Source organism: Peromyscus leucopus, chromosome X (assembly GCF_004664715.2).
Source record: "Peromyscus leucopus breed LL Stock chromosome X, UCI_PerLeu_2.1, whole genome shotgun sequence".
NCBI classification, from domain to species: Eukaryota; Metazoa; Chordata; class Mammalia; order Rodentia; family Cricetidae; genus Peromyscus; species Peromyscus leucopus.
The window spans coordinates 96,094,191-96,119,607 of NC_051083.1; the positions used below are offsets into that span (position 1 = coordinate 96,094,191).

The window sequence follows — 25,417 nt, forward strand, 5'->3', positions numbered from 1 at the left end:
AAGCCTCATTAATTTCAACTCTACTATTTCAAAAAATTGGCCTAATTCAAACAGACCTTGGCTGAAGGTTTCCTTTAGCAAGTCTGGAAAATAAGGATCAGCTAAGCAAATCAAGTCTGTAATTAAGGTTGTAAGGAGAATATAGAACTTGCTCAAAGAGAACAAATTGTTTTCCTGACTTTACTCATCTACAAGCATGATAACATCCTAGTTACAGATCTTCTGTGTAGGTTAAAAAGGCAGGTCTCGGGCAAACTTTTGCTAGACAACACAACCTATTTTGAGACATCTGTGTCACTAAACCACGCACAACTCATTTTAAAATAAATATTTTGTTCATTCTTTTTGGTATGAATTTTTTATTAGTTAATTTTTTTCATTTATTTTCTATCCCGATCACAGTCATCCACTCTTTTTTGATTACTCTGGTCTTCCTGCAACTGTTTTGAATTTGGGAGCTTTTACTCACATGGTAGTATTACTAGTCACTTGCCTACTGTGGCAATGGTCACTAAGTTTATGGTTTACAACAGCTCACTAATAACTCAAACAGAAAATAAAACTAAAACATGTGGACCGAGTTTGATTACTTGCTCACTATCTGAAACAATCCAGTTTCATATATGAGATAGCTCTAGTCATAAAAGAGGGAAAACAGAGGGTAAGAAGGGATTATATTCCCTAGGTTAGAGATCCACATACCAAAACCAACAAAATAAAAAGCCAAAACAATGAATAAAATCCTTTGGAACACTGTATGTTAAGTACTAAATATCTAGTCATTATAAAATAAATACCAAGTAAAAACCCAATGAAATATCATTCCTGTCCAAAGGAGGCATTCCTGGAAGTTGTTACTCCTCATGCATCTACACTGGCTCTCACTTCACCAGCACAGGGCAGTCTTCCAGCTCTCTACAACACTCCCTCTGCAAGTATGGCTCACTGCCTAGGAAGCTCTGTTACCCTGACAAAAATATACATCTGACTACCCTAACTATATGGCTAACTCTTGGATTTATACAGGTTTCCCTAAAGCACAAGACACACTTAACCAGCACACCATGGATATTCTACTAGTTTTGCTTGGTTGGCCAGGATAAGATGCCTCCTTTTCATATACAAAATTGTAATCCACAGCGATTTAAAAAGAAAAAAAAAAGGCAACAAGATGTCCTGTTTCTATGGAAACCTTTAAAACACCAGAACCACCAAATGTGTTTGCTTAAGAAAATTTAGGACACTAAAATTGATAGGTATCTTTTCAAAGGCCTATATAGGAACACTGAATAAAATAATCACAGGTCAATGTTCCAACAAAAGTAAAATGCTAACCAGTACATTTTATACAGGGGAAAAGTCAAAGTGGTTTTGGCCAGGAGAGTCACGAAGAGTCTCTGTTTTAAATGGAAGTATCTTTATGCTTTGAGTTAATCATTTAGGTCTGTTCTGTATTATCAGTCCAAAAATCATCTACAGCAGGACCTCATAAGCTTGTGAACCTTGAAAGGAGACTTTTTCTTGGAACAATGTTTCTAAGCTAGTCAACACATTCAGGGTACAAACCAGCTGTTCCATTTAGGGATGGCTTTTCTACAGAGCATTATAAAAATCAGGAAAATTAAATGTGGACTACTACATAAATGTTAAAAATAAACTGAGCTATAAAATAATTGGGGTGCTTGTTTGAAGTTGCTTTACTATTCAGTGCTAATCTACTACAACATATCAGCAGTAATTAAGTAATCTGTTACTTGGAAATGGTTCTGTTTCACAATGTGAAACATCCACCCTCTCTTTTCACTAAATTTTAGGAATTTCCCTTTAGAATATGTGTCAATATCTGCACCTAATGAACCATCTAAATTTTTTTTGTGGAACCAGCTATTCATTTGTCCTATATTACATGATCATTATTCAAAACTTAGACCCCAGCTGATTTCTGGAAATATTATTTTATTTGTTAATGTACATTACTACAAGGAGGGCTGAACTCTCCCTCCAGGAAACTCTCCCCATCCTGCACTCAGCAAGACTTGAAAGTCAGAGTCAAGAAGTCCACAGTGTCACAGGGCATTACTCTAAAAACTGCAAAGGACCCAATTCTTTGGATAGAATTTTACCTCATCTAAAAGTGTCATCTTAGGACATCACTCAGCTACAATATACAAACAGATCTTCTAAATTTGAATCATAGTCACAAAACATCTAGAAAGTTCCCCAGTGGAGAACAGATTACTCAAAAGTATTGCTAAATAGATGGAGTAGAAGACACTGACTTTTATAACAATCAAACTTTAGTTTCCATTGTACTACTCAGAGGATGTGCTGTTTACCTTTAAGGAAGCCTAGAATCTATTTTAATTCAGCCACAAACCTCGGACATACTTAAGTAATAAATATAGATATTAAATTACATAACAACCATCCACTGTTTACAAATATTTATTTTCTTACAGATTTCTCATCCACAAATGTATTTTTGGTTAGAAATTTTTCTTCAGGGTTCTGTTGTATTTTACATTTTAACAAATGTCATACCATGTGGAGGTCAGAGACCAACTTTGTGGAACCTTTTCTCTCTTTCCACATTTACATCGGTTCTGGGCATCACGCTCAAGTAGTCAGGCTTGCATGACAAATGGTTCTGCACAATGGGCCATCTTATCAGCTTCCCCCCTTTACCAATGTCATTTCATCTATAACCGGGAAACTAATTGTTTTTAAATTACTTATTATTTTTTAGATTATAATGTAAATTATATTATTTCCCCCTTCCCTTTCTTTCACATCTTTCCCATATACTCCTCTTTGCTCTCTTCCAAAGTCACAGACTCTTCTTTCATTAATTCTTGTTTTATAGATACATACATGTAAACAACCTGTTCAGTCTGTATAATGTTACTCATATGTATTTTTTTCAGGGTTGATCATTTGGTATTGGATAACCAATTGGTGTGCTCTTCCCTGGGGAAAACTATTAAGAGACTAATACTCTTAAAACGTCTCACACATGGGGAGGGGGTAGATGGGAGGTAGGGGGAGGGAGCAGGAAGAGAGGAGGGAAGGGAAACTGTGGTTGGTACATAAAATAAATGAAAAATAATTTAATAAAAAAAGAAAAAGAAAAATCACACACAGAGGTGCATAATACACATAAAGAATAAATGTTGGGTACCTAGAGAGATGGCTCAGCAGTTTAGAGTACTTGCTTCTCTTTTAGATGACCTGAGTTCAGTCCTAGCACTCACACCAGGAGGCTCACAACGGTCTATAACTCCAAATCCAGAGGATCCAATGCCCTTTTTTAGCCTTAGGGCACCTACATACATATGCATGAACACACACACACACACACACACACACACACACACACACACACACACATAAATTTGAAAAAGATAGCTCAAGACAAATTCAAAATGTCTTTGACATTAGAAGATAAAGTAGATTTGTATCATTGTGCCCATCTTTGTTACTGATATCTGTCTTTTCCAATATATCTCATATGTGAGTAACCAGAGATATATCCCTGATAACCTTGTTCTTCTGCTGACATCTTCCAATGGCAATTCAATGCCTTTACAGTCTATCACTGTATCTCCCCCTGTTTCCACTAGAGGCCAAATCATGCAGCATTATTTACAGTTCTTTCTCAAATAACACATACTTCTACCTTCTTAGCTCAAGGTATTTTTTGGCTATAGAATGCATATCCTTTCCATATCCTCACCCTTGGATGTTGAAACTGAATCTTAACATGTCCATAGAGATTCAGCTTTAAAGTTCACTCCTTAAAGCTGTCAATCTCTTGAGCCCCATCTAATTCCTCCCACTTCTGTTGGCACGGTACCTCCACCTAATGAGGACATTTCTACTTTGTTCATCATAGATCTTGTGTATATACACAAGTATTCCTTACAAAACTGTAAGCTCCTTGAAGGTGGATGTGTCCTGATGGTCACCATTAGTGCTCTGTAGTGTACTTAGTGATGTTTTCAGAATTAAGTGTTCAACCATCGTGAAACTGAAATGAATAAAACCTTAATTCGGTCTGATGTGATTAAGAAGTAAAGCCATGAGGATTTATGAAAAAGTCTATCTTTAACTACAGCTGTGTTGTTATAACTGCTGCATATTTAGAGAAAACTGAATGTATCTTTCAATCAAGCGTTGGAACTCTAGCAACTATTCAGAGTTGGAATTACCTTATTAAGAAAAGAAGGAGCAAAAGAAAAGAAGTAGGAGAGCAAGCACACTGACATCTCTAGTAACATGACGGTGGCTGGAGAAGAATCCAGCTGGACAAGTTCAACCAATAAGCTCCACGGGCCTCTGTTTTTTTTCAAAGTCCAGACTATAAAGAGGGCAATAATAAGCACATGAATGTAAACTAACTAGAAGACTTGTGGACAGTGTATCAGTACAAACTCACACTGCTCTGTCTTGCAGCTAGGTTTCCATCTTCTCTCATTGAAGGGCTGAGGAGACCTGATCACACTTAATTTCCAAGTCTGACAAAATCATAACTTGCAAGTGCCTGGCTACTGGCAACTGTTAAACACAGTAACTCCCTTTTCTTTCTAGATACCCCTCTCAAATGTCTTGCATTCACAACCTTTGCACCAGATGTTTTGTTGAAATTAACCCAGTCCTTATCAAATGCACATCAGAAGGCTATTTTCCCACTGCATCTCAGCTTTATCGCATTAAGCACTCCTTTTAACCCCCAAACTGTTTACTCCTCACACCGCTGTTTACTGTGTGATATTTATTCCACAGGGAATGAGGAAGAAAGTCAAGTTCAGAAAGGGGTGGGGCCCTTTTGGGAATGGATACTAATGACTGTAAACAGGAGCTCTTAGAGGCTGGGTTTCAAAAGAGCTTTTTTGAACTTGCTAAATTCGATGAGAAAAAATGACTCAATCACTAGCTCAACGCTTCTTCTCTGGGAAAAAGATATTAAGTAGTACATCATTTGTTGAATTCAAGTTTTATTTCTGTACCAACACCATCGAAATGCTTTCATACATTAGTAAAATTAAACATAACTAGTTAGCTACTAATAAATGGCACAATATGAACCCAGGACCTTGGGTTGCTTGCCTAGAACTCTGGTCCTCCCAAATTGTTCCCCTACCACAGAAAGGTCCTTTCTGTAAAGCCACCTTCACCTACTCACTCAAACTCCAAAAGACAGGAACTCTAAACAAAATGCCACAGAACTGGCCTTTTGAATGAATAAAATGTCCTCTGCAAAACAACTTTAATAGTGGCTTGATGGCATCTTCTCTTACAAATGTTTGTGAGCTACAACTATATGCTATAGTGTACACACACACACACACACACACACACACACACACACACACACACACACTGCACTTACCACTTCTTTTCCAGTCACTGCTCTTTCTCACTCACCTTGGGAGCAGATTTCAAACTTGTATTTCAATTTGCCTCATTTTTAGAATAGCACAACTTCATTACCACAACGAGAACATCTAAATGTGAAAACCACCTTATAAACAGACAATCGGCTCTTGGTCAAAAACTTATGTTGGTCTATACCTTTACTAAAGGATGACTGATGCTGTTATAACACAACAAGGTAGAATGTCCATGACTTAAAATTATAAGTAGAAAACAAAATATAGATAACTCTCAATTCCAAAGTAAATCGCTACAAATGCTTTTGCAAACTGACTTATTTTTATATGACTTACCTAACCCATATTTTCAGATTTCCTCGCTTCTCACATCTCTTATATAGGATTACAGTTCTCGGTGCTTTAATTGCCTTAACCACCTTATAAACAGACAACCAGCTCTTGGTCAAAAACTTATGTTGGTCTATACCTAACTCCTAACAGTTACCAAGGAAATGTAAAGGTGTGAAATATTTGAAATATTTGGTCTTGGGAGGGGATAATCGGCCTAAGTAGGGAACACAAGCATGCAAGAAATGAAGCAGGCAAGAGGAAGCAAGAGCTGTAACACAGGTACCTGCAGTGTGATGTGAGCACACAAAGGAAGAACAGTAACTCTGGGAAGCTGGGGAAGATTTCCAAGTGAGTCCTTAGGGAAACAGAAAAGGAACTCTACACTATAAAAAGTATAAATAAAGCCATAAGCATTTACTTATTTATGTGCTTTGAGAAAGCCTGAGTTTCTTTCTAGAAATTGTGAACTGAAAATGGCATATGCCTTACACAAGAACAGAAGACCAACTCTGACATTCAACTATTTGGCAAAATTATCACTGTACCAGGTCTTATCACCCTTTCCTCCTACTTCTTTAGCCTATGACTTCAGGCTACAACTGACACAAAGTCGTGGGCTGGAGCACTTCACTGGTGGGAAGGAGGTGACATGTCTGCACTGGGCCAGCACATCCTGTACAGCAAGCAGAGGCTGCGGGGGGATGTGGACAGTGAACCAAGCAAGGTGTTCTGGGAAGGAGAATTAAGACTCCTACTGAAGCCACACACCAGCTAGCAGTTTCAGGGGAGAACTGCTACAGTTAGAATGCTGTGACTCAGCCAAGGACCAGACTCATCCTGGGTCACAGAGACCTTTTAACCTAAACAAGGGAGGATGCATTTGAAGAAAGACTCCTGCAGAGTAGCTGGAGTATAATTTTCGCCTTCATTCAGGCACTTGTCCTTCTATTAACTTAAAGATAGCTTGACTGGTTCTCTAGAACTTATACAACGTATAGCAAAATATCCTAAAATGCTAGGATATTGCCCACACGAAACCTAAATTAAAATTAAGAGTAGACTCCCAATCAGACAATAGGAACACACCTCATTTTGACAAGAAAGGGCAACTAAGAACTAGCCACACATTGATTAATCTATAATGTCTTCTGAGACAAGAGGAGAAATTACCAAAATGTAAAATGAAGTCACACTGACTGTGATAGTGCATGCCCATAGCCCCAGCACATGACTTGGGAGATTGAAGCAAAAGGGTCATGGATTAGAGGCCAGCCTATACTACACATTGAGACCTTGTCTCAAAGGCCAACCAAAAAATCTGAATCACTTGTCTTAGACCTTCCAAACGTAACTAGACAGAAAGCAAAGGAGAAGAAGATTTTATATATAGTTACATGGAATTTATGTCTAGCTGGATGTCTAATTTATACTACTACTTGTATTCTGCTCATGGGGTATCCTTCAGTTGCAGGCACATGGCTCTTTCATACCTGCATGTTTCAGGAGCCACTTCCAGAATCTACATACCCATCAGTAATAGATGGCGCAACACCCCAAATTCCTGAAGGCTGAAGAATGGACAAAACAAAGGGACCCTAAAGAGGGTCCAAAAGATTTATTTCAGGAAATTTCACAATGGGGATGAGTATAGGCCACTCAAGGGAATGTTGGTGACAGCAGAAGAATTTTCTCACAGAGAAAGACTCATCTCCCAGTCCCAGCAGGTTGCCCTCACAGCTATATCTACAGATGAAAATTCTTACTTTTTGGTTCATCTTTTCTATAAATTGCAGCTCTGCTACAGGCAAGGCAGAAACAAATTGAGAGTTTCTTTCACTCTGGTTCTGGCTAAAATTGTAAATAAATTCAGTTTTCCATTTTTCTTTCTACCAAAGTGACATTTTACTGCTATCCTAAAAGGACAAAATGTTACCAAGTTCTGGGCTAGCATCTCCAGCCACTTGTTGGTTTTGCATTCGCTGCAGCATTAATTTGCCATGTTACCATGAGCAAGTATGTAGGCCCTAAATATGTGGAATGACAGTATCTTATACTGGTAAAAAGTCTTTGAAATTCTAAGAGATATGTAACATGGATAATGCCCCAAATACTGCTATCAATTTCATTATAATTAACAGGCAATATGTGAACAAAAATAAAAATATGTTTTCACTGCCAAATTTAAAAAATACCTAACCTGACAACAGGAGTCCAGACAACTTATTATTTGGCTCAGAAATAAAAAAAAAAGCTCTTACATGGATCAGGAGAAAACCCAGAGGACATTCAATAATGCCTATATTTCTAAAGTTTCCATAATTCAACTCAAAAATTTAAAGACAATCCATATATAAAAATACTACTATAATTTCAAAGTATTTTCCTGTCTTTTCTCTCACTCCTCAAATCTCTGCTACAAAAAACAAAAGACATATTCTGGATGATTTAATTACTTTAAAAATTGATTCTTGTAAATCCAAATATGGCAAAAGAGGCATAGCTTGTTACCACATATACACCATTCCTTCCTAAAATCCATTTTTTATTTTTCTGTGAGGAAAATGTCAGGCATAGGTACATTTATGTTCTACTTATATAACTGTTTCTTCTTTTATGCTAACTTTTCTTAAGGGACTTAAATTATAAGGGGAAAAAAGGAAGAAGAAAAGAAAATGAAAGCAATGTTTGACCTAAATTATCTAGAAATCTGGACTATTTACCTAATTATAATTGCTAAGGAATAGACTAACTTCCTACTCCCCCAATGATGCCTCCTATATGAGCAAGCTGTAAAGAAAAGCAGAATCGGGATGTCTCTGCAGTCCCCCTATGGGAAACATTTCCCCAAGCCCTCAAAATCATAGTAGATTGCAGAGCTGTAGAACTTGAGGATTGAACTAGTATTCCATGTAAATCTGTTGAGATTGGCTGCACACATTACACAGGCAGAGAAATCAAAACCTTCAGACTGCATATCCCCCAAATGAGAAGCTCTGATTGGTGTATGAGAGTTCATAAGACCCAACTGCACTAAGAAGGTCACTGTGAACAAAAAAGCATGCATCGGGATTCTAAAAGAAAAGACAACCCAGGAGAGGCTAAATTACACAGGAATAAACAAACTGGGGATATAAGGGAAGTTGTGGGAAACTAAGAGTTGAGGAACTGAATGCCCAAAGGATAAGAATGCTCACTCATAGATTTTTTTTCACGTGACACAAGACCAATTAGTTGAGTGAATGAAGCAAGCCTCTGTACAAAGAGGAGGGAGTGAAGTTATTGGGAGAAGAGCAGTGTAGGAATACGATTTGGAATGCAAGTCAAATCCAGGTACTACTGTGTACTTGCTGTCATTCAGTAAAGTTGAACTTTCCTAAGCCTTGGATTTCCCTGACTATATATAACATAAGCGAAATGACTTCAACTTGATAGGGTGCTGAAGAGATTAAATGAAGCAATATGTAAAACACTTAGTAAAGGGCCAGTACACAGAAAATAAAGGTTATTACTATGATTAGGAAACATAACTACTACTATGTTTGAGACATTGTTTTTATTATTTATTTTTATGAATACAATGTATATTGATCATATTCTTGCCCCCAGTCCTCTTCTCCATATACCTCTGGCTGTGGGGCCACCTATTAGAGTGTAGTTGACTACTAGGAGCCATGCCCTTAACAGAAACTGACTCTCCCTCCCTCAGAAGCCAGCAACTGTCTAGTGGAAGAATGGAAGTTTATGTATCTTTCCCACTACTGAAGATATTTTTGATAAAAAGGAAACCTACAACAATAAACAAGGTTTTGTTTCAAGTTCCTATACTAGCTTCTACTACTGCAGGTTTAAACGATGATTCTATTTATTTATTTAGTGTGTGTATATAGACACACGGCTGTAGAGGTCAGAGGATAAATTATGGTGGGCAGTTCTCTCCTTCTACCAAGTAGGTCGTCCAAGGAATCAAATTCAGATCACACATCTTGCTGGCCCAGTCTCTACATTTTACGGAAATAGTGTCAAAAATGTGATGAAAGGCATGTAGCTTGAGAGTTAGACTTTACATTATGAAAAGATTCTTTTATTATAGGATTCCTTGAAATCACATACATGTTAATATAAAACTAAAATACATAAATTTGCATACACATATGCCTTCCATTATGTACATTGAGTGGCAGTCCAAGACAGTGTCAGGAGGCTGTGTTCTAATGCTAGTTCCAATTCTCTATCATAAAGTATTGGGACAACTGAAAGATCTAATTTTTGTTCTAGCTTGAAATCTCAGGATTCCCTTGCCCATTTGACTCTAAAAGTTTAAGAGAGACAGTAAAAAAAGTTGTGATGGCAGTAGCTTCAAGGGTTTCAGTAATAAGGGGCCAGTTCAAATTCTTATGGGTGGGTAGAAGGAAGTCAATTGTAAACCTTTGTATCTTACCACTCCTAAACTTCTGAAGATGAGGATGTAACTCAGAGGTTAAGTTTGACCGCTGCTGGTTAATGTGGCTTTCATGAAGAAGAAGCTGCTAAATGCAGGCAGTCTGTAGCTTCTGGCATTCAAAGTAACTGGTGCCCCATGAAAGAATAACTGGAGTAAATAAAGGTAGTGAGGTTAGAAGTGTCCAAAAATGAAATGGTCTGCTGAGCTGGTAGTGAGTTCCAAGTCAATGAAAATAATTGAGACAGAAAGTAAATGCTCATTTCTTGGAAGATTTAAAGGCAAATCTAATAAGGGCTGGCCCAGAAGACTTCTAAGGGTCTCTTCCAGCTCTATGGTCCTACAGCAAGCATCAGCTTACATGGAGCCTCTTCCATCACTTATGGCTATTAAAAGAAGGTATCCGTCTCGTGTTAATCTGTTCTGTAAAATGTTCCACACCCAGTACCTGTCCTACAGTTCAATCAAACTGCAACTGGCCTTAAACCAACTCCTCACTATCAATCAACTTCAGCATCTCTTACAAGCTCAAGTACATTGGCAGCAATGAAAGGTAACAAAAGCCAACAGAGGCAGATACAAAGGAGGAAAGTAGACATGGCTCTCAGGACCAAGTAAGGCTGCTACCAAGCAATAAGACTGGTTTCTGTTTATTTGCTCTGACATGGCTTGGTAAACTACCATCAAGGGCAATTTCATACCAGAGACAAACATATAAAGTCAATAATGATAATCTGGTGGGTTAAATATTTACAACAGAGGCCCGAACAAAGTGCTGTGGGAACACAAAAGACTAACCAGCTTTGCTGGGGAGTGTCAAAGAAATTTTGTAGAGGAAGTCACAAGCAAGCTGGGGCTTGAATAATGAGTAGGAGTTGACTGGGTGGAAATGGGGCAAGGCATGGCTGGCAGAGGAAAAAAAAAAGTTCAAAGCCAGAAAGACATGAAAGAACCTACATAGGAAATGGCGAATAAGCATGCATGGCTAGATTGTGAGGCTGGGGCTTTGTAGGGTAGGCTGCTTACAAGACTGGGCCTTCCTCTGTGCTGACAGAGTAAGAGTAGCTCCTCGAAGCAGTGCCATATATTGTGTCTGAAATGGTTTTGATGGGAAGTGTATGAACCCCATGAGTCATCAGAGCCTTGAGTAAAAAAGTGGCCTAAATGTTTGAGATCAAGAATCAGCTGAAGACATACTAGATAGTGTAGAACGACCTGTGAATACTGACTGGTGGTGTTTTGTTCAATGGTCACATTGTGTGTGTGTGTGTGTGTGTGTGTGTGTGTGTGTGTGTGTGTGTGTTGCATGTGTGTGTTTAAAGGATTTCATAAACAAAAGTGAGGTGGTGACAGATTATATTGTCATTGATTTATTTTTTAACGATGGTTCTGTCTTTTCATACAATAAGAACTCCTGCTAATTCACACGTGTAAGAGATAAAAGAAAACTTCAATTCCTACAAGTATATTTAAATTTTTATTTGTTTATTATTCTTACTACTTAATTTCTGAAGTAGAAAAACAGCATAACCAGAACGTGCTGATACTTTATATCAATATGCCTCTTAATTTTCACAAGAAATCTACCACATTGGTATCATCTCTATTTTATAACTGAAGAAAGTAAAATTCCATAAAAGTTCCTTAGCTTCTCTAATTTCACAAAGTTAAAGACTTGGGGTAACCAGCACCGCAATGCAGCTACTGCTTACTCTAAAACTCAGGCTCTTGATATGCTCACACAGCCTCTTTTCTTAAAAATTAAGCATCAAACCCCCGTAAATTAGGAGGCAAATATTGCTATTATCAAAAAGACTAACACCAGCCTATTCTAAGTCATTTGAACTGAGACATATAGAGAGCAAGGGAGGCAAGTACATTGGTATCTGGGAGAAGACTAGTTGACAAAATGGCATGTGCAAAAGCGTTTAACAGGTTTAAAGGAAAACAAAGAAGCCAGGCGGGCTAAGGGCTAAGGCTAACTGGGAGGGGGTGGGTGGAATATGAAGAGCAAAGCAGAAGACTAGGAGCAGGGGAAGCAAGCAGAGCACTGGAACATTGTAGGATATTAATTTTACTCTGAGTAAAATGTAGACTTTATAATGAGATTGGCTTTTACTCTAGGCAAAGAGAGGTAGATGGAAATCTTGTCTCAGAGGGAGAGGTTAGCTATGCCAGTGAGTGTCTGTGGCTACACTGGCTAATGGGTGAAGTGTGCTGTTTGAGCAATAATAAAACCTCTGAAGTGGAAGAGGCAATTGCACAGGAGGGCACACAGTTTGAGACCACAGATAACCACTTTAGTGAGCTGCTACCTGAGGTACAGGAACATCTCCACCCACAACAGACCAGCACTTCAACCTGGAGCCTTTTAAGATGTACTTTGAAATGAGAAGCAATTGTACTTGATGGAGTTTTCACACTGGTAAATTTAATCTAGTCATCTTTTCCCACTGAAATATTTAGCAGGGGCAGCAGCGTACATCTACTATTCTCTGAGAGGACTCTCACTAATTCTAGCCACTACTCTCGACATTAAAGGTGGGGACGCAGCAGGAGGGAAGTAATAAACAATTTGTTCCTGAGGTTTTGAGTGCAGATTTTCTTTTCTTCCATAGTATTTTCAGGCTTGTTGAAGGCCAACCTATGTTCTCAGTTTTCCCTTCTACTCCAAAGAGCTAAACACTTTCCTCCCCAAAGCCATATTGACTCTCTTAAGAGAGCTTTTGAAAATAAATCACCAATTTTTAATATGTGCACCTTTTCTTAGAGGGTCAAAGCAATTATTAACTCTTGCCAGGATGGCTCGGTGTTAGAAGTCTTAATGTGGCCTGTCTGATATCATGTTTGGATTTATACTTGACCGTGCACAAGCTCTGCCTCAGCTTTACCATGTCAACTATGTGGAACAAACAAAGCAAACTGGCCCAAAGTGGGCCTTGAACCAACGACCTTATTAGTAGCATAAGCCTAGCCTAGTGAATAGTTTATTCCTTTTCATACGCAACCCTGCCCACTATTCCAAAGGCTTAGAATAGTTCTCTGGATCTAGCTAAGCAAATCAGGTCCTCTTATCTAGGGAGCAACAAAAGGTCAAAAGAATGTCTTGGGTTAAAAGCAGCCTGAAAAGTGGAAAGAAATCCTCTGCCCTGCCATTGCCAATGAAGCAGGTACAGTTGGAACCTTTTAAGCTGACTTTGTGGAACACAGAAAACAGGCCTGAGGGGAGCTGGGTATAGCAACAGGAGGTTGAGCTCTCAGCAATCCCTGTAACTAAAGCTTCTGGAGGATTTTCTATATGGATTTTTCTTAGTTTTTTCTCTAAGGAAGGACACAAATTAGTATTTCAATGTGGAAATGTTAAAAAAAAAAGTGGGTGGTGGTGGAAATTGGGACAATATGCTAATCTCATTGAAACGATGTTCCTACAGTGTGAACGTGGATATACAGGTTAATTCTGTGAGTTGAAGTAAGGTGATACAATTAATAAAACAGGCCTGGAGAGATGGCTTGGTGGCTAGTAGTCCTTGGTGCTCTTGCAAAGCACCTGGACTCGGCTCCCAGCACCCCATGGTAGCTCACAACTGCCTATAATTCCAGTTCCCGAGGATCCAGTGCCTATTTCCGGTCTCCCCAGGCACCAGGCACACATGTGGTACACATGCATACATGCAGGCAAAACATTCATACACATAAAATAAAATACATAAATCTAAAAAAGCAACACATATGTTTTCTAATCACAACACCAATTATTAGGCTGCATTTTTATATTCTTCGTGTTACAGATTTTAAATATACTGAGACGTGTGCTACATAATCTCTTTCCACATATATATGTATGTGAATACATGTATATAATTTATTTTGTTAACCAGAAGCAGTTCAAACAATGCAGCTCTTTGGTTCCCTCATTTTATAACCAGTATTTGTGATTTGTTTAAAAAAGCAGAAAAAATGTAAAACCATCTGGAAGTTGTTTCTAAGAAAAATATATTCTTGATGCAACATGAAAGGCTAACACAGTGTTTGGCCTTAGAAGGGCAACAAACTGTTATCAGCAATAAAAAGAGAATTTTCTTCCAGTGACGGCTACTTTGAATATACACATATGAAACACTTTACAGTCTGAGAGAAGGGCAAGGATCACAGAGAAAGACTTTCTTATTGCCTTTTAAGGAAATCTTTTCAAAAGCATTTCTCAGGCTAAAAAAAAAAAAACAACCCATAGCTAAAAATTTAATATAAAATTGCCACACCCAAACCTCAACATTCATTATTTTAAACCACTCAGATCACTAGCGGCATCGCGCCTGCCCCCATCCCCAAATGTGGCAAAAGTGTATATCGTTTGTGTCAGATTCTGGAATAATCACTTTGAGCTTACATCAACCTGATTATTTTATTCTTCCTGAATATCAAGACACAAATCTGTTTTCTGGTTGATTCAGGTCCTACTGACTCAAACACTTTAGACATTTAAAAGTAGAACCAATATTTATCACTGAACTGTTCAGACCAAAAGAAATACGCTTTTAAAGCCAGCCATGGAGGCACAGGCCTGTAATTCCAGATACTCCAGAGACTGCGGCAGGAATATCATGAGTTTGAGGTTGGACTGCATGCATAATAAGACTCTGTACCTCCCCCTAAAAAAAAAAACCAATATACATAGTAAGTACCTGAGTATAATTTTAAGCCTCATTTAATACAATAATGCCAGATAATATTTCTATTCTAACACTGCTTTATCAAGTCAATATTTCATCAAAAGAAATGATAAGTATCTCAGGATTCTTAGAAAAGGAGGTGGATATCAGCTTATACTACAACAAAACATGAATTAACTTTAATGTAGATGGATCAGAGAAAAATCTGTTAACTTCTGTCATCATTTGTCAAACAACAGGTTTAATTCAAGTTGGTTCTAGATATTTTTAGTAGTAGTGTTTGTGTGTGTGTGTGTGTGTGTGTGTGTGTGTGTGTGTGTACATATCTATATGTGCATATACACACTTTTTGAAATAAATTATTTAATTTTTAAAAATTTTATGTGTATGAGTGTTTTGTCTGCATATCTATCTGGTGCCTATGGAGGCTAGAAGAGGACTTCTCTAGAACTGGATTTACAGATGATTGGGAGCCACCATGTAGAAGTTGGGAATTGAACCAAGGTCCTCTCTCTTGACTGCTGAGCCATCTCTCTAGCCCAATACACACACACACTTTTACAAGTTCTTTTATTTCAAAAGATTTTTCCATACGAAGTTCATTTCCCTTGCCAGTGTTGCTGGGAATGGTAATATATGCCATTAATCCCAGCTCTTAGGAGGCAGAGGCAAGCGGCTCTTTGTGAGTTCCAGACCAGCCTGTTCTATATACCACGTTTCATGGTTGTCAAGGCCACATATTGAGATCTGATCTCAAGGAAACAAACAAAAAAAATTAAATGTTATTAATCTCTTGAAATATCCAAAATCTTATAAGGTTACGTGGCTGACAACAATTTGAATATATCCTTGTAGAAAAAAAAAAAAAAAAACTCATGTACAATAATTTATACCCAGTAAAACAACTGGCTAGTTGAAATAATGTATGAATTGCATTAAATGTTTCAGTTTTATCACAATGCAAAGAATCTGTGTTCAACTTTTTTGCCTAGTATTGCAATTATTTATTTATTTACCTTCTTTCTCCTATGATGTCATAAATTCCTAAGGCAAAACACAGACAGATTTCAGGAAGAATTATTTAAACCCGATTAAAAGCGAGAAATATCAGTATCAGAGGAGGAAACAGGTTCAGTTGCTAGATGTATGTATGAATACAGTCAATTTCTTGTACTTCACTCTCTGCCGGTCCAACTCAAGAATCAAGAGGCCTGCCACTGAAAAAGCTCCATTTGCAGCTTCCCTCACAGCTTTTTTACAGATGGTCCTTTCTGCCTTTCTGCCCTAAGGCTTTGTGCCTGTGGCACTTAATCAAAGCAGCAGGGGAATTCCAAGTGGAGACTCCAGAGATCTGAAAGATGTGATAGGGAATTAGAATCGGATACACTCAGTGCATTTAATTCCTACGGCAGGAGGTGCTACATGAGTTCAGACAATTCTCTCTAATTCAGGAGCCATTAGCCATACTGGGAAGGGTTCGTGCGTTTTCCTTTCTCTTTCCACATTCTGCTGGCCAATGTTTCTGGCCATATCTCTGCACATTAGCACAAACTTGGGATAATGAAAAGGGTACATTAACCCAGCAGCTAAAATGAAGATCTCAGATTTCTGCAGCTAAGTATCTTCATCATGCTTTTCTAAGGGTAATATTGAATAAAAAGCACATGACAATCTAGGTTCCAAATTGTACCTTAAGTTAAATACTTTATGAAATCTGAACAAATTTTCATTTGGTAATTGAACTGAAATGACTACAGTAGCTGTAAGTTTTAGAACTCGGGCCATACTCCTTTTTGCAAAGAGTAAAGCATAGATTGTAAATTAAGGTAATTATTTTTGCATTGTATTTCTAATAAATCTACTTTTCCCAAAGCATACTTGAGCCAGGAGTCTTGCCATAGACACTTACCAAAAATAGTCTGTCCTCAACATCTCAGGAATGAGCTGCCATGACAATAATGTACAGTCAGAAGTGACTCATTGATTTTTCATAAGAAAAATCAATCTGGGCGATGCTAACATAAGGACCAATATTACATGAAAAGGAAGAATAACTTGTTTAATTTAATTATTCATAATGAGCCATGTGTATTACTAAAATAATCAATCATGAGAATTAGCACATAATAGTCTATTATGTGTGAGTGGAAAAAACATAATCACGGTGCTTACAATGGCTGTAAACGCTACAAAAATGAGAGATTATGCTACCAAATACAAAAGAAAATTCAGTTTACAACGCATCTAGTCACCTAGAAGTACCCAATCTGAATAAGACCTTTCAAAGAAAAGTAAAAAGCAAAGCTTGTTTGGAATTTTCAATATCTCAAACAATCTAATCAAAAGCAAACACATTTGTAATGTGCAAACAATCCTTGCTTGCTTTTCTTGTTATTCAATTTCAGCACAGACACACATATGTACGTGTACACTCCAGTCAGGCGCACAGAATCAAAGAAAAGAAAACTCTAAATCAAAACAAACTCTTCTCTGCCTTTTATATGGTCACTCCATTTCTTGGAAAGAACTAAAGCTCCACTGCTAATTTCTCAGAATTCAGAGCACAACAAAAGCAGTGTAGTGAAGACTCAAGCTCCAGGTCTGGCCGGCCACAACCTACATAATTACTTCCCTGCTCAGAGGAGACTCTGTGGACAATGAAATAGAGGAGAAAAAAGATAGTCATCTTGTAAGTGTGCTGACTGGCCACATCCCTGTCCTCACAAAGTATCAGTCACTTCTGTATTCTAAAATACCATGCTATCATTATGAATTTATATAAAGAATTAGAGCTGTGCTTTCAAGAGCAATTTATAAACCACTTTCATTGACTGAGATGATTGCATTCCTCTCTTAATCCTAATTCTCCTAAATACAAAAGTATGTTTTTAAGTAGCAAAAAAGAGAAGTCTTTTTATTGTCCAGCTTACAAAAGCTATACATCTACATAAATACTCTAAGTTATTGGTTTTGAAAATGGTAAATAAGAGACTACTCTTATTCACTGAGACAAAGGACTATTTCTACTTCAAAGTATAGGCACTGAAAAAGAACTAACTCGTATACTTTACCATCAGCCTGTATTTTATGAATGTTTATCTGTGACTCTCAGCTCTACATCCTGCTTCTTGTTCACTAGAATCTTTCCTGCTTTTGTCTAAAAGAGCCTCCCAGGAGAAGGGAAAGGTGGTCTTCTTCAGAGTCCCATATTATAATTGTCACAAAGTTTTCAGACTTTCTTTCTTTTTCTTTTCTTTTTTTTTTTTTTTTTAATTTTTTGAGACAGGGTTTCTCTGTGTAGCTTTGCGCCTTTCCTGGAACTCTCTCTGTAGTGCAGGTTGGCCTCGAACTCACAGAGATTCACCTGCCTCTGCCTCCCGAGTGCTGGGATTAAAGGCATGTGCCACCACCGCCCAGCAGTTTTCAGACTTTCTAATTATGTATTTCTATAATTGGGAGAAAATCACCAATTTATAAAGTCTTATTTCAATCTAAAATAAATCAAAATTTCAATTAAGCAAACACTTTGATGATGAAAATCATCAATTAAAAACTTCATTTATGAATCAAAACTTAATCCAGGGTAGATGTTTCATTAAAAAAAAACTGGTAATTTTTAAAGAAATATTTTAAAAGATTAATGGACTATAAACAAGCTATGTGACTATCATCTAAAAAAGAGAGTATTCAGGTATTTGCATGCCCATTTTCAATGCATTATTATTATTATTATTATTATTATTATTATTATTATTAATGATAGCCCAAAGGTAGACACTAAGCAAAGGGAAGATGGAAAAGTTCTGGAGATAAACAGTGGTGATAGTTACCCAACATCTCGAGATGTATTTAAGATCACAGAAGTGTACATTTAAAAATGATTAAAATGATTAAATATAATTTTATTTATTTATATTTTTACCAGAATAAGACACGGTACAACTGAGTAGCATTCTGAAAAACTGAATCTCTACCTAATCACAGATGAAGATAACAAATAAGTAGATATTCTAATTTTTTAACCTATTCTACTGCTCTTTGCTCCCTGGTTACCACCTCCCCAGGTCCCTAAGTTTATCTGATTCTATTAGTTCATTTGAGTTACAGACTTTATGATGGGAACACCAGACTCCAAAAAAGAATCACTACTTGTTATGTTTAAATATTCTGAATTCTTCTTGAAGTCTAGACTATTCAACCAAAAATTACAATTTCTTACCTCCAAGTAGTATTTTTATATAAGCATTTTCTTTTATATAATAAAAATTCAAATCAACTTTGTTCATAACTCTTCACTAGAATTTTTGAAGAATTATTGATCACTAACTCATTAAATTCATAGTAATCTTTTCATTATTTTCATGATGAAGCTACAAATAAAATCAGAATAATAACGACTTCTGTTTATAAGGTCTTATTTTAATCTAATTTAATCAAAGTTTCCATTAAGGGAACATATGACAGAGAGTTGTGTATATATGTCACAATGAAAAATATGTTCTTTGCAGTCCATGGCCTAAATTTGAATCTGAGTTCTACCACTTACTAGAAGCATAGCTGAATAAATTATTCTCGAGTCTCCACTTCCTCACTAAAAATGTAGCTATCAATACCTAAGAGTTATTATGAGGAAGGCAGGCACAAAGCACCTCCCAGATGTCTAACACAGCACTAGCCTGACAGCAGCATAGCTGTGGGAAACACGTACTGCTGGAGGCAGGCCAGGATGCGAGAAGGGCTCATAGGGCCCCGGCACCTCACTGCTGAACCACTTCTGCCCGGGGATGGATGCTAAGGGCGGAGAAGTCATTGTCTTCTGTTGTGTACCCACTGGTGAGACCAGCAAGCTTCGATACACAGTGCCAAACTCACGGTCATCCAGACAACCCAGGTTAAACTCAGTGGGTCATAAACAAAACAGAGACATGGATGTGGGAAAGGGACCTGTAGGGAGGGTGGGGTATGACAGTGACAAGAAGGAGATAAAAGAAAGTGGGGTAAGGATCAGGATGCATTATATAAGACTGTCAGATAACCAATCTAATTAATCAAAAATTATTGCCTTTAAAAACCCTAATTGAAAATACATTTCTCTAGACACTCACACATTGAAATACATACACATACACAGAGAGAGAGGAGGGAGGGAGGGAGGGAGGAGAGAGAGAGAGAGAGAGAGAAAGAAAGAGTGGGGGGTAAGCACAAGGGACTGAAGAGCATTATTATATTAAAACTTCTAAATATGCATTAAAATGAATTAAAATATTGCTTAAATTTCATAACATTTCTTTTGTTTATATCTTTCAAATAACAAGATTTATAATATGTTAATTAGATTATATTGCACAGAAAAATGAGGAAAAAAGCCAGATGCATGTATGTATATATAGAAAACACAAAGTATATATACATGCATTCCTTTGTAATGTGCTATATACAATTTAAGGAAGCTGTATAGAAATACAAGGAAAGGGTCGAAAAGTAAACAGGATATTCCCATCCACAGAACACAATGCAATGAGAGTAAAAAGGTCCATAAATACAGGCAAATTTTAATTGTGTGAAAAACTCACTCAGTTCACATTATTGTCAAAAAATTCATAAGCTCAGAAAAGGTTGGACATTCTCATCGCCTAGGCAAAAGAAGTTCCCCAAACAGGTTACTACTGCCACCACCACCCGAGATTTTTAAAGTATGGAATATTTGATAATGGAATTTCTTCCACAATTTCACTTCAAAGCACAAAGAACCTCTATACTATAAATAGCGTGTATCAACCTAAAGAAAAAAAACATAACTTATAACACTTGTAAAATTTCATCACAGGCTCATGTTTACAAAGTTGTATTCTTTGGAATCCTAGTGGCACAAGACACTGGAGTAGAAGGATAAAGAGGATCTGTAGTCTAGAAAATGCTGCATCATATAGTTTTCCAGATTTATAACAATACCTCCACACAAGGGCCTGAAACTTGCTGCAATCAAGGAGAGCGTTCTACATTTATCAACTGGTGCTGGTGTTTCCCAAGTTCACCTGGCACAGAACTCTTTCTCAGGAAATGTCAAGGAGCCAGTATGCCTCGTAGCAAGTTACTTTGGGGAAAATGTAATATATTATCCATTATATGTAGTCAACAAGCAATTTCATATGTATCTGTTTCCTCAAAAAGTAGTCACTTAAAGAATTTGATCTTCAAGTAAATCTTATTACATGTTTAAAATATTTATTTCAAGGGCAGCATTTATAATCTTTAGTGAGTTGGAGTTCTTTTCAGAAGATAGGTAGATAGGTAAGTAGGTAGATAAATGTTAGAAAGAAAGGAAGGAGGAGGGAGGGAGGGAGGGAGGAAACAAAGAAAGAAAGAAAGAAAAGAAAGAAAGAAAGAAAGAAAGAAAGAAAGAAAGAAAGAAAGAAAGAAAGAAAGAAAGAAAGGCAGACAGATGATTGGTATGATAGATAGATAGATAGATAGATAGATAGATAGATAGATAGATAGATGGGTGTATGATAGAAAGATAGATAAGTAGATAGATAGAAAGGTAGATAAATAGATACATAGATATATAGACTGATGATGGCTGGATGTAGAGATACAGATATTTGACTTCTCCCAAGCTTTGTGCTGTCTAATCAAGTCCAAGCACCCTGTTTCTCATAGTTGAGAAGAGACAACAATAGATACGCTACCCCCCCAAGCTATTGCATATTTTTTTCTTGCAATTCACTATGGATGGGGAAAACCTTGCAGTTATGAGCTATTACATATCTTCAAACACAAGAATATTAAACTTAGTTTTTTTTTATTAACTTGTGTCGTAAGTTTGAATTTACACAATTCTACAAGATAATTAACTGTCACATTAATCCTGCGGTAAAATAATGATTATTTCATTCTAACACCTATATTGAGTATATAGGAAAAAATACTTGAATTATTACTTTACCTATGGAAGTTATGCAACTCCCCCCAAGTACCAATAGTTAGTTAGCAAGGACCAATTTCATATTGTACTAATACTGTGTGGATTACAAATATGTGTCAAATAGCCACACTAACACATGAACAAAACCAGGAAATACCTTTACTAACAGCTCATTACTTAAAGACATTTTCTTCTTATGAAATAATTTTGGAACACAACTTGCTAGAAGTTGTGTTTTTTAAAAAAATTAGATGGCATGTTAGATAGCTTGTTGTGAGTAGAGAAATTAAGAGCAAAGTCTTAGTAAGTGTAATGGGGTGCTCATTACTCTCTCATTGTGTTAGAGGAAACAAAATAAACAAGCTACAGTGAACTTGAGGGTGAAGAGTGAATGGGAATGATTATGCTGCTGGGCTGTGACATCACTTTCTTCCTAGGATTTCTTTTCAAATTTTAAAGCACATAAAAGTGTAGCAAAATGCATAAATGAAGGAAAAAAACAACTCTTTTTGAAAGGTCTAAAGGGGAACCAGTAAAGGCTGTAAGACAGAAATAATACTTTTGGTAACTCATGGACATTTAGTCATTCATTTTCAAGTTATATAAAATAAGCTGCCCACTGGAAGAAAAAAAGATCATATCACAATCTATGGCAACATATATGTCACCACAGCATTTTATATAATAATACACAGCAATAATACATTGTAAGAGAAGTTAACTGGATACCAAGAAAAAAAACTAACAAGAAAGGAGAGAGGAATGTCAATAATTTAGTAAATGAAAACAAATTAAAGTGTTAGGTTCAAGTATTGTAAGATTTTTTTATAAGTAGACGTAAATGAAACAAAAATTGGTCTTCACCTGGTAAGTGTGTACTCCCTGAGTCCTGAATGCAAATTCATGGCAGAAAAAGTACCTATGCATCCACGCAATCTTTTGTCTCGACCAATCTTCCATGTTACAAACAGTGGGCTGTAACAGAACATAAAATAGGGGAAATCAGTCAGTTGAACCAGCCAGCGTTTATTGAGTATATACCACATGCTAGGTTAGGTGACTGAGATATAAAGACCAAGGACAAGCCTTCAAGGGGCTCAAGGTTTAGCTCAGTAACAGTGTTTCGTACATTGTATTCAGTGTCTTCTATACATTAAGCGCCAAAATTAATGTTTTCATGAAGTATTTTTGTTAATCCTCATCAACAATTCTTGCAGACTGAAGATATTAATTTCCTGTTTACAGACCAAACAGTAAAATAAACACGAAAACTTGGTAATGTTGAATACAGAGCTTTAACTCATCATTGATATCTGCCGGATTCCCTGTTTAAACCTAGGACCACTGACTGATTTGTAAGTCTGATTTAGAAAACTGGGAATGGGTAATCAACAACTTTAACAAGCACATTTTCTGAAAATACAGGGGCTATGAAACACTAAAAGGCAGTCATTGGTTTGTAGGAAGCCAGCACAGAGGCAGACACAGACACAGGTAACTAACACAAGGCAGACAAAAACAAGCATTATGGGGGCTGGAGAAATTGCTCAGTGGTTAAGAGACCTGGGTTCAATTCCCAGTACCCACATGGCAGCTCACAACTGTCTATATTCCAGTTCCACGGGATTGGTCACCTTCACACTAATGCACATAAAACAAAGTGAAATGAATTTTGAAAAAAAAAAAAACAAGCATTATAAACCATGCCCAAAATGCCATAATTTAAGCTTTAGGGATAGGAAAACATTTCATCAGACCTGATAATCTTTAGTTTGCCCTAGTAAAATTAGGATGGTTTGGGTAGGTAAAGTGTGGCTGCAAACATTAAGTAGCAAATATCCTTAAACAATTAAGTCTGAAAACAATTATGTTGTAATTGCAAATAATTTTATATAATCTATACATTTTAGGACATTCTGCAAAAATATAAATACACCGCAGGTAAGGTGGTCTGGATTACCATGAATATTCACAATAATAGATGGATAATCTATTTCTGTTTTCTAAAATATTTACATTTATGGGGTTATACCATATTTTATATATTTCTCATTAATCAGCAGTGAGTTAAAAAAGAACATTCTCTCCTTAAAACGTTCTTCGGAAACAAGATAGTCCCTTAAAACAGTTTAATCATCCACCTCAAACATTTAAATTATGGCGAGTTCTGACAGATAGGCACAATGGCAGACTGGGTCCCAAATTAACCCCATAGACAAACCAGGACGCACCATGAAAAGTTCCCTTCTTCCACGAACTCAACGTTCAGTAGCACTGAAAAACATGACTGCAGTATCGAGGCAAAGATGACATTAAGGCGCCAGATGACCTACACTAAAGGTACTAAAGTAAAAACAAAAAGGACAGCCCAACTTTTCTGCTTTTTAGCTCTTATGTGCTAAATATAAATAACTTGAGATTATAATCATCCATTTGAAATTTTTCCTCTAAATGCTCTTGATTAGCAGTTCATAAGAAAACAAAAATTAGATGGGAATTACACTATCATGATCTCTTTTCATTACTCAGAGAAACACTAATATCAAAAGATTTATGCATTCTTCAGAATAAATTTCATCTCTTTATTTTTCCGTCTTCCAACTTAGTGTAGTCCACATCTGCAACAATTCCTATGGACAGCAAGATCATCAATCCTTTCTTAACCTCTGAGCCATCTCTCCATCCCCATCAATCCTTTCTAATCACACTGACTAGACAATATCCCTACATAAGGCAGGTCGTCTGACAGCTTTGACAGCTTCAGAGTGAAGTGAGTCATCCTGTAATCTATATAAAGCCATGTATCCAAAGTACCTTGACAACTTTTCAGTAACAGACCAACATTGTTTATTCTTATCTCCAGTGACTTAAGAAACTTAAAAGGTGGGAATTAATTCATTTCTTACCAAAACACTTGAAATGAAAGTCATTTAATAGTGTTATACTTTCAACTATTTACCCCACTAGAATACATACATATGTCATTCTTACAATAATGTAACATCTTTTCCAGTAAATACTTAAAATATATAGGATAAATAGAACTACACATACTGATCACTGTACTGAATGATCAAATATGTTGGAAGGGATTCAACCACATGGTAGGGGAAATTACATGCCATTTTTTATAATGCTATGCTCATTCTTTGAGGAATTGTTCATATATGGCTAAGGGTGCTACAGGACTGCATTTCTGCAAGGCAGCCTGGGAAGCAAAGGCACTTCACAATAACCCAGGGCATGGGGATGTAAAAAACTGCATAGGGAATGGGTTGTCTGATAACGGCCTTTAGAAATTGCTGTGGTCTCTTTCTGATTTAACATTCTTTGGATTTTTGACATTATTGAATATATGTTCTTTTTTTTAAAGATTTATTTATTTATTAATGTATACAGTGTTCTGCCTGCCTGTAAGTCTGCAGGCCAGAAGAGGGTACCAGACCTCATTACAGATGGTTGTGAGCCATCATGTGGTTGCTGGGAATTGAACTCAGGACCTCTGGAAGAGCAGTCAGTGCTCTTAATCTCTGAGCCATCTCTCCAGCCCTGAATATATGTTCTTAAGCGTCCTCATAACGGGCAAAATAGATGATGCAAAATTATTTATGTTATTTCCTATTCTCTCCCTACCATAACCAATATCCACTCTGGGAGTTAA

General features: G+C 36.9%; 1 protein-coding gene across 2 annotated transcripts in view; it reads right to left on the bottom strand.

Annotated features, from left to right (window-relative positions):
* Window positions 1-25,417, bottom strand: part of Ammecr1 (AMMECR nuclear protein 1) — a 229,116-nt gene that overhangs the window by 33,923 nt on the left and 169,776 nt on the right. Inside the window, exon 3 of one of the 2 annotated variants that reach the window (XM_028876962.2) lies at window positions 22,621-22,731. In XM_028876962.2, the coding sequence (XP_028732795.1) occupies window positions 22,621-22,661 (41 nt within the window). In that variant the 5' untranslated portion in view covers window positions 22,662-22,731. Of the gene's footprint in view, window positions 1-22,620; window positions 25,141-25,417 lie in introns of those variants that run through there. The other variant, XM_028876959.2, reaches the window with a different exon arrangement.